At 48.8% G+C, this 18,894-nt stretch overlaps 4 protein-coding genes across 7 annotated transcripts; 3 read left to right on the top strand and 1 right to left on the bottom strand.

Annotated features, from left to right (window-relative positions):
• Nucleotides 1-1,563: 1,563 nt before the first annotated feature.
• On the top strand, nucleotides 1,564-2,621 carry H257_14640 (hypothetical protein; the record flags this gene model as incomplete). The annotated part of the gene is made up of 4 exons (XM_009842532.1): nucleotides 1,564-1,639; nucleotides 1,715-2,046; nucleotides 2,100-2,274; nucleotides 2,389-2,621. The coding sequence occupies 4 exons, from the start codon at nucleotides 1,564-1,566 to the stop codon at nucleotides 2,619-2,621; spliced, it is 816 nt and encodes a 271-aa protein (XP_009840834.1).
• A 1,212-nt stretch (nucleotides 2,622-3,833) lies between these two features.
• H257_14639 (hypothetical protein) lies at nucleotides 3,834-4,208 on the top strand (the record flags this gene model as incomplete). Its single annotated transcript, XM_009842531.1, has 1 exon — nucleotides 3,834-4,208. One exon carries the CDS (start codon nucleotides 3,834-3,836, stop codon nucleotides 4,206-4,208), a length of 375 nt encoding a protein of 124 aa, XP_009840833.1.
• Nucleotides 4,209-14,929: 10,721 nt separating this feature from the next.
• On the bottom strand, nucleotides 14,930-15,178 carry H257_14638 (hypothetical protein; the record flags this gene model as incomplete). Its single annotated transcript, XM_009842530.1, has 2 exons — nucleotides 14,930-15,016; nucleotides 15,086-15,178. 2 exons carry the CDS (start codon nucleotides 15,176-15,178, stop codon nucleotides 14,930-14,932), a joined length of 180 nt encoding a protein of 59 aa, XP_009840832.1.
• Nucleotides 15,179-15,675: 497 nt separating this feature from the next.
• On the top strand, nucleotides 15,676-17,529 carry H257_14637 (hypothetical protein). Of its 4 annotated transcripts, XM_009842528.1 has the most exons (9): nucleotides 15,676-15,766; nucleotides 15,819-16,034; nucleotides 16,082-16,282; nucleotides 16,329-16,535; nucleotides 16,580-16,748; nucleotides 16,807-16,886; nucleotides 16,932-17,111; nucleotides 17,155-17,218; nucleotides 17,275-17,529. In XM_009842528.1, exons 1-9 carry the CDS (start codon nucleotides 15,698-15,700, stop codon nucleotides 17,412-17,414), a joined length of 1,326 nt encoding a protein of 441 aa, XP_009840830.1. In that variant the 5' UTR covers nucleotides 15,676-15,697; the 3' UTR covers nucleotides 17,415-17,529. The 4 variants fall into 4 exon arrangements, with proteins under 4 accessions (XP_009840830.1, XP_009840828.1, XP_009840829.1 ...); XM_009842526.1 differs by having other exon boundaries at nucleotides 16,932-17,218; XM_009842527.1 differs by having other exon boundaries at nucleotides 16,807-17,111.
• Nucleotides 17,530-18,894: the final 1,365 nt, after the last annotated feature.

Here is an 18,894-nt window from a genome sequence, read left to right as displayed (position 1 = left end):
AGCGGCCACCCCTATGGCCAAATATCCAAGCGCCCATGTAAAATACCGCAAGGTTAAATATCTATTTCTGGACCAATTCATCACAAAATTTGAATCTGAGACGTAGAATTTCTTCACCACATTGAGATCTGTCGATTATACGTCACAATTTGCTGCAATTTTGAGTAATGAATATGAAATAGAAGTCAGAAAATTTTGTGAAAAGTTGGTAGTTTATAGATGACGTGCACCATACGTACCCCACTTCAATTCGTACATCCGCATACAGTACATTATACTACTCCGTTCCTAGTATTACATACTGTACACACTACTAGTATACAGTTAAATATTGTGATCCAGTACTCGTACTAACTAACTCCTTTGAACCCCCCTATGTTAACGTTAACTGTAGATAATTGTATTCCGTTCAGCCTCGTACAGTACATAGTGTCACCTACATGTACTAGTACGTACTTGTAGTATCGTCTATGTACTGATGTACGTTGTAATGTACGTACTGGAATATGTATGTACTGTACTTTCTGTACAAATAAGATAATACAGTCAAATTAGACTTCTATTGTGTTTATATTGCTTGTACTATGCTTACTAAGCTATAGTCATAAATAGTGCATTGAATATCTTGAGAAAGCTTATTATGACGCACTTTGACGGTTACATTTTTTACTTGATTAAACTATGCTATGTGCACAGACAACAACAACTTGATCGCCCAAAAACTCTACCCCTACGCAGAGGAGACTGCGAACAACAACATCTTGATCGCCCAAAATCTCTACCCCAACGCAGATAGACTGCGAACATCACCCGAAATCTTCACCCCAACGCAGAGGAGACTGCGAACATCTTGATCGCCCAAAATCTTCACCCTAACGCAGAGGAGACTGCGAAGAACATCCCCAAAATCTCTACCCGAACGCAGAGGAGACTGCGAACAGATTTGATTTGATATTAATATGATTTTGTAGCCAATCCTGGAGTAGAGTTTCGTCATTATAACATTTGCTTGGCTGTCCAGTGCACAGGCCAGGAAGCGATCAAATCTACAGACTGGAAAGCGCGCAGGGAGAGTGTGATCTCACGAAGTGTACTACCGTATACCCCCCGCTTCAGTACCTATGAAAATGTCGGTGAAATCTAATCAAAACCGGTACAGCTCCAAACGGTAACACGAAAACTTTGAAGATAGAATAATACTTGTTGATTGGTCAAAATTCACCAGCTCTACTAATTTTATTGGACAAGACAATCCCACCTAAAGTCCCGCTCGATGCAAATTCACAGCTCAATTGATCGTCATGCCACCACGTCCAGCGCGCACTGGAGGTCCAAGACGATTCATGGGCTTAGACAACACGATACGAATCGTTGCGGAGCACGCAAAGTCTGATCAAACACTGTACGCCATAGCAAAGAAGTACGGCCTTCAGAGTGGGCAGCTGTCGCGTTGGGTTAAAAACATAGCACAGCTCAAACTGGCTGCCGCCCAACGACCCGGAAGATTGACAGTTATTATGGCCCACCTGTCGAGAATCCAGACGTGGAAGCACAGGTCAGGACATGTGCTTCCACTATGACACTTTGCGCGAAAGCGGCATAGCTGTGAGCACCGCCATGCTCACCATGAAGGCGCTAAGTATCGACCCAACGTTCCATGACGCGCTGCCCAAGTGATTGTCCCACTGGGTGTACGCGTTCCTCAACCGGCAAGGCCTTTCAATTCGGCGCCTCACTCGAAAGGGCCAAAAGCTGTCGAACCATCTGAAAGAAATCCGCGACGATTTCGTGCGCTCCTTGCAAGACAGATTTTCGGTGTTTGGTACCGTGGCGGACGTTCCGTGGAGTCGAGTTGTGAATATGGATGAAACGCCCGTGTATTTCGAACCCGACGTGCACACGACAATCGCTCCCAAGGGCGCCAAGACTGTCTCAGCTCGTGTGTGCTCAAACCACAACCCAAGGGTGTCCGTGTGTTTGGCCGTGACGGCAACAGGAGAAATGCTCCCGCCATTTGTCGTCTTCAAGGGTGTTCCAGGAGCCAGGGTGAATACCGAGATCAACCTGTTATGCCTGCAAAAATGTTTGGCACATGCCAGACCAAGGCGTGGTTGGACGACCCAACAACAGAAGCTTGGCGTGATTCTGTGTGGGCGCCATTTGCTTCTGGTGGACTCCCAAGTATCCTGCTGATGGACGATTACAAGTGCCACAAGCAACCCGCCTTTACGAAATCGTTAGCCAAGCTGGGAACTGAAGTCGAAATTCTCCCAGGTAATGCTTTATATTTGTGTTGTAATTGTTGTTGTATTGTCACTGTCTTGTACCATTGTATGTTGTAATTCTTGTTAACTAATGTCAATGTTTTGTACTTACTGTTATTATTAGGTGGTTATACCTGCGTGTTGCAGCCTTTGGACGTTGACATCAACAAGCCGTTCAAAGACCGTATCCGACATGCATACATGATGTGGGCCGCTGCCAACATGGTTGGAAACGAAGTCGTGCCATCGCCAAGTCGTGAAATCGTGTTGCAATGGATCGAGAAATCCTGGGCTGAAGTAACTCCTGAAGTGATCTGCAATGCGTGGCGAAAATGCGGATATGGATTTGTAGTATGATATCATCACAATAATCAAAACATTAACCTGACATCGTACTGTGATATTCTTGAATATGGTCGAGCAAAATTGCTTTCACAATTCCCATGTTGCGAGCCGAACGACTGCGTTTCGCGCTGCTTGCAGACAACCGATAATCATCAACAACGACCGCAATCTTGTCTTTCAATTGCAACTTCTTTGACATGAGTCGCTCCGGCAGGAATCCTACGTGACACGCCATATCTGTCGCGACGAGGCGGTATACCTTCATAACCTCGACGAGGTCTCCAGCTGGGTCCTCGACGACAACCAGCTTGAAAACCAAAAGGTCGTCCACCGTAAGTCTGTCGCCACAGATATCGTGACTTGTGCGCACGATCTTGTTCCATCCCCACTTGCCACCCCAACGACGTCAACGGCTTTCACCTCCTTGATTCTGTGAAGCCACAAGCTTATTTGTGAAATGTGATTGGTCTTATAAATGACCAATCATTGACAACTAGGTACACGTCCAGACGAAAACTCTAAATCCTTCCCCATAGGCCGAGAATTCCTAACCGGTACAGGCCCAACCGGAGAAATCATAGATACTGAAGCGGGGGGTATACGGTAGTAGAAGTAGAATGAAACGAATGACTAAACGGATGCGTTGGAGGGGAATACGGTCTAAAGTTATTCTATAACTGCGGTGTTGTGTTCACAACGCAACACATTTCTCGATGGACAGTACTTCGGTTAGCATAATTACCTCTGGTTTCAAGCCATTGTACGATTTCAGCTCTACCTCTGCTTTCAGGGGGTGTAGGGTTTTCACGCGTGCTTTTTGGGGCATTTACTCGTGTCGCGTATTTTAAACAATTTTTGGGGGTTCACGCGTGCTTGGGGTTTTCTCGCTTGCTGGGTTACTTGCGCGTGCTTTTATTGACCGATTAACATGAAAATCGTGTTGCTGGTCCGGACCATAATTATTATGACAAAGCATGTACAGTATCATGCGTCATTTTTCGGGGTTTCGGGGTTTCGGGATACCCCGAAACCCCGAATGTGTACACTAAGTACTCCAGAGGCTGCGTACGCCACAAATTTCTGCCATGGATGTACCTGTTCGTCCGAGCGGAGTGCAAGGAGGCGTACTATAAACTCTTCGATGTTACATCAAGTATGTACTCCACCTTTTTCAACACAGACCTCGTTCCTGCAATTGCGTCAATTGACCACACCGGGTACATCATGGCTGCGTTGACCTCGAAGTGGCCAGCTATCCGCACCATATCGTGCTATATCCATTTGAAGCGCAATATGCGGCGCCACAAGCACTTGTTGATCAGCAATGACAACTACGACAAAGTCAAGGGAGATATCGAACGTATGTGGCTCGCACGGACGTGGCACCAATTCCAAATCATTTCAACCACGTACATGTGGACGTGGAGCACGAAACTCGGCGAAGTGACGTTTTCGCAGTGGTTTTCCGAGATCTATCTCACTCCGGCCTGGGATCTGTCGTTTTCTACAGCGTCTGGATGTCCAGGTGTCGTCGCCCATCAACAGCACATTGAAAGCCACCACAAGGGAATCAGTAAGTTGTTTCTTGAGAACGATTAAGAATATACATTCGAAATAGGTTTGTGCACATGAGCTGCGGGCCTTGACCAGTGTGGTACTCCAACACACCATTCCCGATCAAATCGCGACGGACACGAGTCCAGGGCTTTGGGCAGCCTGCCCCATTTCAACAGAAGTCCTCGAGAAGGCGTTGACGTTGCAATCCTGAATCAATCACGTCATCAACTCGACAAACACACACGTACTGTTAAACAGCACATCACACTTCGGTCGCAAAATAAGTCGTAGTCGCGAAGAAAGGTCTCGTACAATTCGTAGAATGGAATCGTCTTATGTTTGTGTTAGATTTATCAACTCTATTGATGGTGAGAATATGGTCAGATCAACCGAAAAGTCCAACAAAGATGTCCTCCTAAGTCTTCATGCGGTTGCTGTTAACACCGACGTCCACATTCGCGACCACATGCTCGCGCTGACACCATTCAGCTTCGACGAGGTAGTCTATTGCGCCAAGTGAGATATAATAAATGTGTCAATAGTGCGGCGCTACGCGCCTGAAATATTCTTGCGATTGTGCAGGATACTACTCAAGTGGCTGGCTTTGCTCGCACACAGAGGCGTGCTTGGCAATCATCGATGGTTTCAACATCGATGCAAGACTGCGGACATTGCCGCAGCGAAAACAGAACGGAAGGCCGCGACATCCGCGACATCCACAAGGTGGTCTGTCAGTTGAGACTCGAGATGAATTTTTCTCGCAAGAAAACCTACTGAAGCGTATATCGATGTTGCCGTTGAGCATTGTTGGCTACAAGTGCTGCAAGGACTTCAAAGTGTGTGAAGATCAAGACAACGGCTCAAGAGTGTGGAGCCTCCACACTGCCATCGGCGTTGTGGTGTCATACCTTCCACAGAAGAAGGGTTGGGCAGCACAATTCGAAGTCAATTGTGAACGCGAAAACGTTCGCTTCGACGGCGTCAAAGTTTCAAGTGCGATTCATGCTGCATTCATCGGAGGCGTTGACGTGACAGGCGGGGTAGCCTTAAATATGTAGTTGCTTGACCACATTCATTGTAATTGATATAAACATATATGCATTTCTTGTCAGCGCCTACGGACGTCGAAACGTGAGGGAATTGGGGCAGTTCGTGGGGGAGACATTTCTACCATGACCAGCAGTAGCACAAGTCGACAAACCAGTTTAATTGCACAACGATTGGCCGACATAAAACAGGTCATGTCTACAGTGATGACCAACATGGTTCGTGTAGCACGCGCATGGAATAGCGAGCGCATGTCTACTTGAATAAGGCTAGTCCCACCTCTGAGTACATCACTCAGCGGTGGGGCCAGGCGAAGAATGAGTGAATTTGGACCAGTATTGGCCGAGATAGAGGTGGTCATGGCTGTTCGGATAATTGACGCCTGTCATGTAGCGCGTCCGAGAGATGACAAGGCGACGAATGCATGTACGGTACTGGTCCCACCTCTTAGTACATCACTCAGTGGTGGGGCCAGGCGAAGAATGACCCCACTTTTCATAACACGAGTAAAACCCCCAAAAAGCACGCGTGAAAACAATTTTTCCACTTTCAGGGCGCTAACTCTGTTTTCATAAATACCTCGGTTTGGATAATTACCTCTGGTTTCAAGCCATTATATGATTTCAGCGCTACCTCTACTTTCATGACCTAACTCTACTACTACCACCTACAGCCATATCTGACGGAATCTCCCTCGTACTTGAGAGACTCAGATCAACCCATTATTGACCTCAACCAGTTAGTCCCTAACGATAGTGACCTTATGGTCACATTTGACATTAGTGCCCTATACACTTCTATCAACATCGACCCCGCGCTAACCTGTCCTGAACGACTACTATCTGACAACCCAGGAAACTTGGCATAATAACTGGACTTCGACTTCTGTTGACTTCTAATTAGTTCGTTTTTGGAGACACCACGTGGCTCCAATTATCCGGAACTGCCATGGGCACACCAGTTGCTCCGACGTTTGCGTCGCTTTACTTAGGATTCATAGAAGACTCTGTCCTTCTACCTCGGTTTAGTGACCACTTTCGGTACTATAAGCGTTACATCGACGATGGCTTTATCATCATAAAGAACTTTGCTGATAACCCATTCGTAATCAATCGATTTCTCGCTACATTTAAGCAAAATTCAAAACTCAAGTTTGTCTTTTCCACACATCCTACGGAAATCGCCTTTCTTGATCTTTGGATACTGTGTAAAGACGTGTACACGCTTAGGACTCATCAGAAACAGCTGAACCTATACCTATACATTCCTGCGCACAGTGCATATCCTCCTGAAGTACTAAAAGGGTTCATTTTCGGCCTTCTGAAGAAATTTAGGAAGCAGAATCCTGATTTAACTGACTTCAAACACTTTATCGAAGCCCTTTACAATTGTGTCCAGTACCGTGGGTACAAGAGTACTGTACTGCGACCCTTGTTTCGACAGGCACTCTCAGACCACGGCTCTCCTCCTACAAGAAGCAATAGTTTGTTTGTTAAGGTTCCATTCTGTACGACCCAAATGGACCTAATAATCACGGACTTCGCGACATTCTACGGCTTAGGCAGTTCGATCCAGCCTTAAAGGTACTAAAGATAGATAAGATCACCATATGTCATCTCAAACCTCCTTCACTTAAACGGAAACTGTGTCCTACGACATTACGTACGGACATATCCCCAAGTACAGAGGTGGAGCCGGGAGCCCCCATAACCCCCGAAACCCGATTTCCGGATAGCCCCCTGGACCGCAACAAACCTAAACCCGTACAGCTATGTACGGCAGTAAGGTCGTACTTACATGGACTTACAACCCCTCCCTCCGGTAAAGGACAATTGTCCCAAAACCTTGGCTTTCGGCCACGGGACCTTTGTCAAGGTAGCAAATATAACACTGACATTAGTGAGGTTAAACACGCCACGAGGTGCCTACTGACTATCATTCACTAAAGTACTCAGTACCTCCACTAAGGTATCGGAACCGTTGACACGGCTCACACACAGAGTGTGTGTGTTAGCAATGGGTCAAACTAACGCGCGACCCAATTGCTGCACGCTGCAAAACAACCAGGCATTCTACTTTTCCCGACTTGTCAATATGCACACAATCAAGTTATATAATACTGTATATTTTTTTGGCTGGTGTATGGCCTCCGGCGGAGACCGGCCAGGTTCGAATGATATGGTGGCGCAGCCGGCGAAAAACCACGAGCACCAGTCAATGGGCGCGGGCTGACAGAGGCAGCAAAAAGCCACAGGATGGGACACAGCGGCTGCAGAAAACGGTGGCGGAAGCAGCGGTGGCTGCAGACAGATGAGGTAGCGGCAGACAGTGGCAGAGGCAAACAGAAGGGATGGCGGCGACAGCAGCGGCGGCGGTAGACAGAAGGTGGCGGCGAGAAGTGGTGGGGCGAGAAGTGGTGGCAGAAGTCAGTGGTGGTTGCAGACAGATGCGGTGGTGGAAGCAGCAGCGGCATTAGATAGAGGCCGGCAGAAGTGGTGGTGGTGGCAGGCAGTGACAGGTAGAAGTGGTAGCGGCTGTGGTAGTCAGAAGCGGCGGCAGCAGGGAGAAGCGCACATAGCGATGGGGGCACTTCATCGTTTGGCTGCACATTGCAAAGTGATTTTAAATTAACCAATCATATTGACTATACGGATAACTAACCGGTCCAATCTCATGTCGGAATTTTTATGGTAAGCTTACTCGGTTGTACCGTTAGAGCATCTGCACCGGTGCCAGTAAATTTGACCATATTGTCCGGATAACTTGTTCGGATAAGGGAGTTACTGGCGCCATTAAGAGCAAATTTTACTGGCCTCGTTTCGATTTAGTGGGGTGCAAAAACCAGGGGGAACACTGGGTGGTTGCGGGTGAAACGGAAGGTGAATTAGCTTAGCTACCAGTGAGAACAACTGGCTCTAAAGGCTTGACGGACTTGCTAATGGCTAGCCAATCAGGACACGGCACCTAATGATGTACCGTGGATATGGCTGGCTATCTACTATATGAGGAAAATCCTCTAAAAGGCACAAAACCTCCTACAGTACTAGCTGCAGCCAATGCTGCTACCTGAGGCTTCAGGGCAGTGGTGATGTTCATGACAGAACAGGGTGTTCTGACTGCCTCCCAACAACCCCACGCACTGTCACCGGAATCAGGTGCCATAATGCAGCAAGAGGCTGGCAGTTAGACTCAGTGAGCGTAACCACCTATGGTTACACCGTCTTATGTCCGGGACTAAACTCGTCAGACACCCCTCTTAGCGGGTCCCTACCAATTGGTCCTTCCGCACGACATGCCGGGGAAGAGACCGGATGGATCGAGTAACCACCGGGATGCCGTCACCCCCCGTTGTCTGACCTGTCACGGTTGGAGCGTCCTCCGTACATATCGGGACTGGTCACGGGCTGAGAGGCCAGAGTTTATGCTCATTGGTGTGGGCCAAAGGGGTCGGAGGGCTGTAGCTGCTCCACTCTTAGTCTACTACGCAGTGCGCAGAACGTTGTAATGTCTAACGGTTTGGTGAAGATATCCGCGACTTGGAGTCGTGTATCTGTGTACTCGAGTTGAAACACTTGTTGTTCAACGAGGTCGTTGATGAAATGATAGCGCACATCAATATGTTTGGTGCGCCCATGGTGACCAGAGTTGTTCACTATCTGGATGGTGCTTTGATTGTCCTCATGGCCGAGGTGATGCGATGACCCATCTCACCTGATGTCTGCTTGATGTACAAGCATTCTTGTGCTACTGTGCACAGAATCATAAGTTCTGCCTCGATGGTCGAGAGAACTATGCTGCGTAGTCTCTTAGCGACCCATGAGATCGCAGAGTTGCAGTAGAATGTCACAAAGCCGGCGACGCAGCGACGAGTGTCAACGCAATTAGCGTAGTCACTGTCAGCAAATGCGTGCAGCGGAGTGGTGACATTGTGTTCACCACCCAAGACGAGACCGTAGTCGATCGTGCCTCGAAATAGCGAAGTGCTCGCTTGGCTGCCTGCCAATGGGCTGGGGCAGGGTTCGTTAAGAACTGACTGAGCTGCTGGACGACGTAAGCCAAATCTGGTCGGGTGCTATTCATGAGGTACATGATGCTCCCGACGACAGATCGGTACGGCTAGTCCACCATGTAGGTGCGCTCAGTTTCGCCCTTCGGGGTTTCGACACATCGACTCAGAGAGTTTGAGGTGCACCCCATGGGAGTGGGTGAAGGTTTGGAGTTCTCCATGCTGAACCTCTTGAGAATAGAGGTCGCATATTGGGATTGATGCATCGTGAGAGTTAGTTGCGAACAGTCTCGAACGATGTGGAACCCAAGAATGAACTTGAGTGGGCCAAGGTCGTGCATTTTAAAACGCGCTGACAGGCCATGTTTGATTGCTGTTATCATATCCTTTGTGGGAGCCATGATGACGAGGTCGTCGACATAGACGCCGATGTAAACGGATCGTCCGTTCATGACCTTTGCGAAGACACACCTGCCTTTGACAAGTTGGGTGTACCCTTGCTCGCGCAAGTAGGTAGCCAGTGTCTGGAACCACAAGCGTGGTGCCTGTTTCAGGCCTTAGACGCTTCGAAGTACTCGAAGTACGTCGCGAGGATGTTTGGCAGTGCCAAATCCTGGAGGATGTTTGACGTATACTTCACAGTCGATTTCTCCATTGAAAAAGGCTGTGATGATGTCCATCGCGTCGATCTCATAATTGAGGACCGCGCCGAGGGTAAGCATCAATCGCAGAATTTCTTTTGCGATGGCTGGGGAGTAACTCTCCTCGAAGTCGACTCCTTGGACCTGAGTGTGTCCTTGGATGACAAGTCGCGCTTTGTAGCGAACGACCTGTCGCGTAGCCTCAGTGGCTGAGTCATCGTATTTGATCTTAAAGACCCAGCGCATGCCCAGGGCTGACTTCCCTGGAGGCAATGTTGCGCTCTCGAACGACATGTTCGCCTCATGTGAAGCCAATTCGAGCAGCATGGCTACGTGCCAATGCACTTTGGCTGAAGACTTCATAGCTTGCGCATATGTTGAGGGCTCCTCAGTAGGTGCTTTTACCTTGAGGGCCATGAGGACATGCTCTGGTGTCGAGATGGACCGAGCGCTCGATGGGTCCTCGATATATGGCATAAGAAGTCGTGCAGGGTCGTGAGGTTGACGTCGCCGTGTCCAATGTGGAAGTTTGCGATGCGACGATAACACACTCTTTGGTGTGGTCGTGATGTCACTCGAGACCACGAGGGTCGAGGTAGAGTCTCGAGCGACTGGATTGTCGTAGGTGACAATGTTGGCTTGGAGGTGAATGTCGTATTCACATACTCCAGAGTAAGGTAGTTTGTACTTCTCGTGAAATGAGGTACACGGGACGGGAAATACTTCCGCCGTCGAGTTAAAAGTCAAAGATCGATGACGTTTCGGAGTCGGTATTTTCGTCGACTGATGTTCGTGTCGATCGATTCGATGTCGACGAGGACTCGGTGAGCCTCCTGAAGGTGCTGAACCTTCCGAATTACGAGTGTCTTCTTAGCCTGGTATGTTGTGTACTAAAGGTATTTGCCATAGTCGTGGAGTCAGAGTATAAAGCCTCCCCAAGTAAGGGTAGAGGTGTGATTGCTGTAGTAGCCTCCCCAAGATGCGATGGCAACGGGGCTTGTGTTTGGGGAAGTGGATTGTCCACAGTAAAACAATTACGGTGTGGAAGCTCAGTCCGCAGTCGTTTGACTTCCTCGACTGATTTCAGGAGGGGAAACTGATGCTCAACAAAGGTGACATCACGGTTCGTGCGCACATAGTACGCCGATGCACATGCACAGCATGCCTCGTGGAGACAATTTGTCCGCACGCATGGGTGTGTTGATATAGGCCACACTTCCAAATACTCGGAGTCGATCGTAGTCTAGATGGCTTTGATGCCATATACGATATGGTGTGTCACCACTAATCGTGGTAGACGACAGGATATTCGTGACGAATACTGCATGTGATACTGCCTCGCCCCACAGAAACTGTGGCAGGTTACCATGCAGTACCATGGACCGGGCAGTCGTGACGATCATGCCCATACGACGCTCGGCCACAGGATTCTGTGTCGGTGTGTAGGCATTCGTATAGGTCAATCGGGTTCCGTATTGTTGGTGAATACGCTTCCCGAGCTTGACATATTCGGCGGCGTTGACCATTTGGAGCGCCCGAGTTTCCTATAACTCACTTGTTAATGGTGAGTGATGATAGCATCGCTCGAGGATGTCGGAGCGATAGCGCGTCCGTGCATCCCGGCAGAAAGTACTGTACTTTTCGTACAGCTCTGCACGCCGTAGCATGATGTACACGAAGGTGTATCCTGAAAAATCGTCAATAAATGTCACGAAGTATCTACCCTCAGAGATGGAGGGGATGTTGATCGGCCCCCAGATGTCAGAGTGCACTCGTTCGAGAGGCCTCGACGTCTTTGGGAGTTTGTTTATGGACAAGGGAAGTGCCTTGGACTTCGACCTTAGACATGTGTCACACTAGGCATGAGCCGTGATGGCTTGTCGTGAGACCCGAAAATCGAAGAGGTTCGAATGACGCCGCAGCGCAGCGGAGCTTGCCATGACTGGTGTGGCCAGATCGATGGTGCCACTGCATGGTGCCCTGGGCGCTGGACTTTGTCAGAAGGACAGTCGTGGCTGGGCCGTGCACATGAAAGTGGGGTAGCGTTGATATGACGTACAACCCTGAGTGCGGCGCATAGTCTGCCTTGAACTCGCCATCGTATGTGGCTAGAGTCCACACGTTGGGATCGATGGAGACAATTCGGTGTTAATCCATGTGTAGGGCTCGACCAACGGAAAAGAGGTTGAAGTGTAGTTCTGGGATGTGGTATACATCCTGCAGATAGATCGCCAACGGGTTGCCGTTGGAATCAGTGACGTAAAGTCAAACTGTGCCGCGACCTACGACGTGTAGTGGGTGGCCATCGGCTGCACCAGCTAGTGATGAGTAGGTTTCGTATGTCACGAACCATTCTCGTTTGAAGGTGGAGTGCTTAGAAGCACCACTGTCGACTGTCCATAGACAGGAGTCTAGTTGTTGTTGAACTATAGGACTAGTCGGTGACACACGAAGTGCCCAGCCAGTAGCTGTGTATAATAGTGACCGCGATATAATGTATCGAGCGAGTCAAAATGTGGACGAAAATCTTTTTGTATTTTCGAAAGTATTTTTGGAATTGTACTTGAAGTGTTGGTGGACTGTTGTAGTACCGAAAACGAAACATGTTTTTGTTGTTCAAGAGGTGTCGTTAATCTAGGCAATGATGCCGATTGAATATCATTTAATCTAGGTGGAGATAATCGAGGCATTGATGCCGATTTGTTGTCACGGGATGTCGTAATTTTTGGTTTGGCAAAGGTGCGTATTCATGAAGACTGAAATAACGAGTCTGGTCATGTTGACGAGAAGCGTCGCTGCGATTTACGCTACGACTACGGCTTCGCTGGTCATCTTGAACGGGGTACAGCTCTGGAGGAGCCAAACAATGATAATCATCATTGAAGAAATCATCGGGCCGATCGCGCGAGTGGCTGCGATCGCCGTTGTAGCGAAACGGACTTTGGTCATGTTGATCTCGTCGGTCCGAAGACGCGACTCTTTGTTGGCCGCCTTGGCCATGGCCTCGTTGGAAATGGCTGTCTTGGGCGTGGCCGCGGTTCGAATAACCGCCATGGTCGTAACCGCTATTAATATAAAATATTTAATAATTTTTAGAAATTTTTTTTATTCTAAATTTCTTGTTGGGAGTGGCCGCGTTGGGCGTAGCCGTCTCGGTTTTGACCGCCGTGGACTAGGCCTTATTGGAGTGCGTTGAGCAAAGCACCAACATCAACTTGGTGATGGGCGGATCGACCGCCGCGTGGGCGATTGGTGGGTCTTTTTTCGGGGTGGGAACGCCCACTATACTGACCGTGTTGGTTTCGCATCCGGGTGGGAAGACAAAATCGCGTCGCACCGCGTTTTGGTGAAATGCACGAGAAAGCTTCGTGCAATCTATCGTGAGGTGACCTGCATGTGCGCAGTAGTAACAATAGCCGCGATCTCCGCGCGGCATGTCGCGCTGCGAGCGCCATGGACTGAGGCTGGTCGTTTGACCGTAGCCATCATAGCTTGAGAGGCGTTTAAAGCGCTCGATCGAGTGGTTTCGGGCGCTTGGCCCGTACCATGAACTGGAACGGCATGAGTCGTCGGTTTGGGACCCAAGAAATCAGGGTATTTCTGGGTCAACTCGTGCCAGTGCTACGGCAAGAGTTCCCGCAGCTGGGTGTATGGGATGCTCGGTCGAGCACCGCGCCATACTTGCACATCGTGCAATGCAATCAGGCAACGCGGACAGCAACACCGATGCGAGATGGCTATCGCTGAGAGTCGTGCTCTCGCGTTTTTCGACTGCCTTTCGAAGCTTGTCGAAAGTGGCCAGGCTGCCGTTAAGCGAGCAGTATCGCTCGAACTTAAAGCCGTGGAACTTAGTGTGGACGTCCACGGCAGACGCAAACTTCTGCTCTTCGCTGCAGAAGTTGCCGCGGAGCCACTCGATGATGCAGTGGGCGCATTGACCAAGGTTTGCGGCTGCAGCGTCGCGGCGCACTGCCTCTGACAGCGACGCGTAGACCAACGCGATGGATCGTTCGACATCCCCGTGTTCGGATTTCAGGAGGTGCTCTAGCGCGGCTATGGCCACGCGAGCTTCGAGGAACTTGGCCGAACGATGTTCGGCCAGGTATTCCATGATGAGATCGATGAGCTTGGGTGCTACGTCATCAAGGACCGGAGGGGGAGTGGTGCCTCACATGACAGTCGAAGGACTGCGTCGTCGATGTTCCGACGCATTTTCTTGGTCTCGCCATCGAGGACGCGAAATGCACGCGTCAGGCCTTTGATGGACCGCTTGGCTTCGACGCCAGTGCATTGCGTCGCCTGAGTTGTCAGGCCTTCTCCTTAGGGGACGCTCGTGGTCAACTCAAAGTGCCACTCGTCAAAGTTGTCGAGTCCACACAGGTGGTGGACGACAGAGAGGGTTGGACGGGTTGCCGCAGCAGAGGATGCGGTGAAGCTCATAACCAGTGGGAAGGAACACTGGGTGGTTGCGGGTGAAACGGAAAGTGAATTAGCTTAGCTACCAGTGAGAACAACTGGCTCTAAATGCTCGACAGACTAGCTAATGGCTAGCCTAACAGGATACGGCATCCAAATGATATACCGTGGATATGGCTGACTATCAACTATCTGAGGAAAAGCCTCTAAAAGTCACAAAACCTTCCTACTAGCTGCAGCCAATGCTGTTACCTGAGGCTTCAGGGCAGTGGTGATGTTCATGAGCGAACAGGGTGTTCTGACTGATATCGCACCGAAGTCAGTAACTTTAAAACAGATTGCACTTGCTTCGTGATGGATTCGGCTGCATAGGACTCTCCAGTGAATGTATAGAGAGACCATCACCAGTTCTATTGGAAATGTTACCGTTGCCCTCATGTACAGTAGCAAATCAGCTTGCCATTCACTAAACCGGTACCTCTGTGTGCAGTACTCGGGCGTAGAACTGACTTGCAGTTTGATCGTTTCCGACGATTATACGTATAGATCGAGCAAGGCACTCAGCCATGCGTGACACAGCTCCCCCTGCTCATGTGAAAAAGAAATCCTTTGCGTATATAGCTAGCGGAGTTCGCATACCGGTACGTCGAACATCAGACGTCTGAGTGCTGGAGAATGGTGGGGCATGCGGTGACGATCTGCTCGGTCAGGAAGCCGCGGACAATATCCAGCCACCGGATCTAATCCGCGGCGTTGGAGCGGAGGGTCTTTCAGGTCGATGAGGTACGTGAGGCGCTGGAGCCGGGGACGGTCTTGAGGTCAGCATTGAGGACGCGAGGCAGCGACGTGATGGAGCGCCGAGGCCAATGCTCAGCAACCGAAAAGCTAAAGGACCGGGACATAGACTTGTAGGCCACTGGGGCCTCCTCGGCCACATCGTATGGGGTTGACGGGTCACCGAAGGATGTGGCCAAGGAAGCCCCAGCGGGAGCGGAGCAGGCGGAACTTGGAATGCTGAACAATGCCACGCAATCGATCGAGTCACAGGTGAATATGATTGGTCAGTTGACTTACTGGAGTCCAGTACTCCAACAAAAATTCCAACAAATTTACTGGAATATTTGTTGGCGTAGTGTGAATCCAGTAACTTTTTTACTGGTTATTGGTACCGGTGCGAACGGTTTTTATGGAATTCCAGTAAATCGCCCAATAAAATTACAGGTATTGGGATCTGAGAACTGCTGGCACTGGTGCAGATGCTCTTACAGTATGGTCGAAAGAATGCAGCTCAAATCGGCTGATCACTGATCCGTGACGTTGCATCGAAAAAACTGTCGTGTTTGAGTTATGCTATACGGTTTATTCAAACAGCCAATTGGATGGCGCCGTTGTGAAGTGCATTCATTTTGCGTCCTGACTTGATGTCGCTGAAGGAAGTGTTGCGACCAGCATGTGATGGCCTATCTCTGGGCATCAAGTTCACCAAGCCGGTACGATGGACACATGTCCTCCTTCGAGTTATTGCGATGATGTGCTTCCTAGGTCAACTTTTCGGTCGAAAAGACACTCTTTGCCAACGTTGCGCCTGCCATTCTAGATGCACTAACCGCAGCACGGTCAAAGCTTCTGTGCGAATGCAAGGACTTTAAGAAACCAACCCAAAATCAGTGGGACGTTGAAAAGTCGTTTTTCCAGACCGACGCTTACTTCCAATCTGCGTCCGAGTACCTGTCGTTGGTGAAAGGATTCACTGAACAGGTACCGCAACCACGATTCATTTTCGGATGTGACCTAGTATTGTGTAGCCACCTGTCGTGGACACTCCCGCCGACGACCAAGAAGGTTTGCTTTCCAACGACACCTTAGTACCTTCGGTTCCATTCACGTGTTGCGAATGGATGGATGTGTCATCGACGACGTTTGTCCACTCGTTGAACGCGCACCACGAATACGCGCACACGTTGTTCGCCATTGGGTGTGTCGGTCTGCAGCGAGCAAATGACTTGGTGCGTTGGTTTGGCTGAACGGCACTGGTGACTTTCTCGTGTGTAGACTCAAGTGATGCTGCGATCGCGGGATTTCGAGTTTGACGAACCCAAGCTCAAGGAAGCGTACAATTTGCTGTTGCGTGTCGCCGGGGTCTTTGACGCGGTGTTATCATGGCTCGGCACAGCGTCAACGACGTCGACGGAATTGAGCGAAGACAGCTTGGCCCAATGGCGCGCGGAACAAACTCGGGCTGGCAACTCGGACATTCAGGTACGCTAAAGGTGCGAGTACACTATTTGAATCGTAGTTTGCAGTCGCTGCAACGAGTCAAGGACTTTGAAAGTGGCGTCGTGAGCAAAGCGCTGAACGTCGTGGCGTTGGCCCAAGCCCAGGAACTCGTGCTGCTGCGCGGAGTTACCAAAGACGTGGTGGATTGGGTGTTGATGGGCAAGCTGGCCATGGACATCTCGAGACGATATGCAGGTACAGCGCATTGTCCTCGCGAGTCTCAAGCGTTTGTGTTGCCAATGGTGTGTGATAGAGTTAAATCCCCCAGCCAAGTTTGCATCGTGGTGTGCGTGGAAACACGCGTACTACGTTGGTTTGAGCTCGTATTACCAAGTACGTTATCGCATTTTCTCGTGAACTGTCAACACTCGTTTACAGGGAATGGCCGAATGGGTGAAGAACGACGGGCCTGGCTGCGCCCAAGCCGTCGCACAGTTCAAATCTGCCAAAGAACAACTGGCAAATCTCCAAAACAAGGAAGTTGAACGATCGAAAACCATCATTGACCGCGACCTTGAGATCGCTACGGCCCGCAACCAAGCCGTGTACCTCGAGATGGTTTGTTAATCGTTTTCAAAGGAGTCTTCATCGTGAATCATAGGTCCCAGCACCTTGCGCTCCACTGGACCCCGTGAGTTTGGTGCAAGTTCAGCCTTTCCATCCTGGTAAGCAGCTGCAATTATCATGGGGCTTTTACCCTCGTTTATGATACTGTATGTAGTCAAGAGCCATACTTTGTGGAGTGAGGTTTCCCCTACCCACGCATCCACTGCACCGAAAACTCCCTCGTCCACCACACCTTCAGCACCCCCCGTGCAACAAGTGGATGGATCGAGTGGGTGCGCCTGTGCTGTTATGTAGAAGCAAGGGTTTCATTTTCACATCAACAATCGGTTAAGGTTGGGTGAAATTATTGCCTCCGTAATACTAGTAGTGATTTGCATTTGCTGATGTGCAAATTACGTATGTACTGTAACAACTTGTCGCCGTAAATACTTGCTACGTAGCAGTGCGAAGTACGTACTGGTAGCTGTAACTATTCATACCAGTATTACTATTTAGTTCGAAAATAAGACGTATCCCGACAAAATATTTTATCAATACTATTTCGTTTTTTATGAAAATGAGTGCCAGTCATGAACGGACTATCCCAGGCGTGGACGGACGGACCATCCATGCCTCAAAACTCGCATCTATGTCTGAGTTAAGGTAACGAATCGATTTCTCGGACACTTTTTGACGCAAATTTTCAATTCCATCTCATACAAAAAGTAAGAAGAATTGAGAAACATAGATAACATGTCTGGAAAATATAATTCACAAGATTGTTTTTTGAACGACGAATTGCACAAATTGACCTACAACTCTGAGAGTTGTGAACTTTAATATAATACTAAAATAGTATTGTCGATTTTCTTCAAATATCCCAATTTTGCATGGTTCGTTCAATCGAGCACAAATACAGCCGAGACATCTGATTGGCCATTATCCACTTCGTCCTTTCCAGTAGAAATTCGAAAATGGATTGTAGCCAATCAGAGACAAGTAATTTCGAATGGACCAATGGGAGAGATTGGTGCTCGATTCGCTCAGCGAGATTCGATTGAACGGGGTCCGGAAATTCATACCGAATCTCCAATATTGCTTTGCAGAAATCGTCTGTGAAACGCTATTTCTCAGAATCGTAACATCTAGGATTTGTATGGTACTAAAAATAGACATTTTGTGTCTAATAGAAATACAGCCAATAGGATGTGCGCATAATAATAATACAGCCAATAGTATGCAATCCCTCAGAAATGGAGTACATCTATTGGTTAAAAGTTTAGTATCCGAGAATTCGATGTCTTCCGAGAATTCGATACCGGTATTCCAATGCCTAAACGATAGTGTTATCCGGATAAAATGGGTAATAACCAAATGATATCGAAATATCTTGAAATAAGGAATATGGACAGAAATGGCCGCTACTTTTACTTATTGCGGAAAACTAATATTGTGCTTTTCACATATTTTGTCCGTTGTTTTAGCTCCTAAAACCATCCAAAGTTTAATCTAAACTGAAGTTGCTACTCGACGTAAAAGTAAGCTTCCCCATCGTTCTGTCATTGGCTGATCTAAAACTTGCGTTGTTTTACTAAAACTACTTCGTTTAATTAACTCCCGTGGCGAAGCAGTCATGCAGAGTAATGACCTACTGGGGTAAGCTCGCAGTGCACCAGCTCACACGAGCTTTGCAGCCAGCTTGTTAGCAACTCGTTGGCACGACAAGTCGAGCAAGAAGCACTCAACATCAACCTTTATCGAGCATAGTCAAGAATCACACTCGCGTGTATTAGTT

The sequence above is a fragment of the Aphanomyces astaci genome, assembly GCF_000520075.1.
Source record: "Aphanomyces astaci strain APO3 unplaced genomic scaffold supercont1.59, whole genome shotgun sequence".
In the NCBI taxonomy this organism is placed as follows: Eukaryota; Oomycota; class Saprolegniomycetes; order Saprolegniales; family Verrucalvaceae; genus Aphanomyces; species Aphanomyces astaci.
Note: the sequence above shows the minus strand (reverse complement) of the source record. Positions and strands in the feature narration are given on the sequence as shown.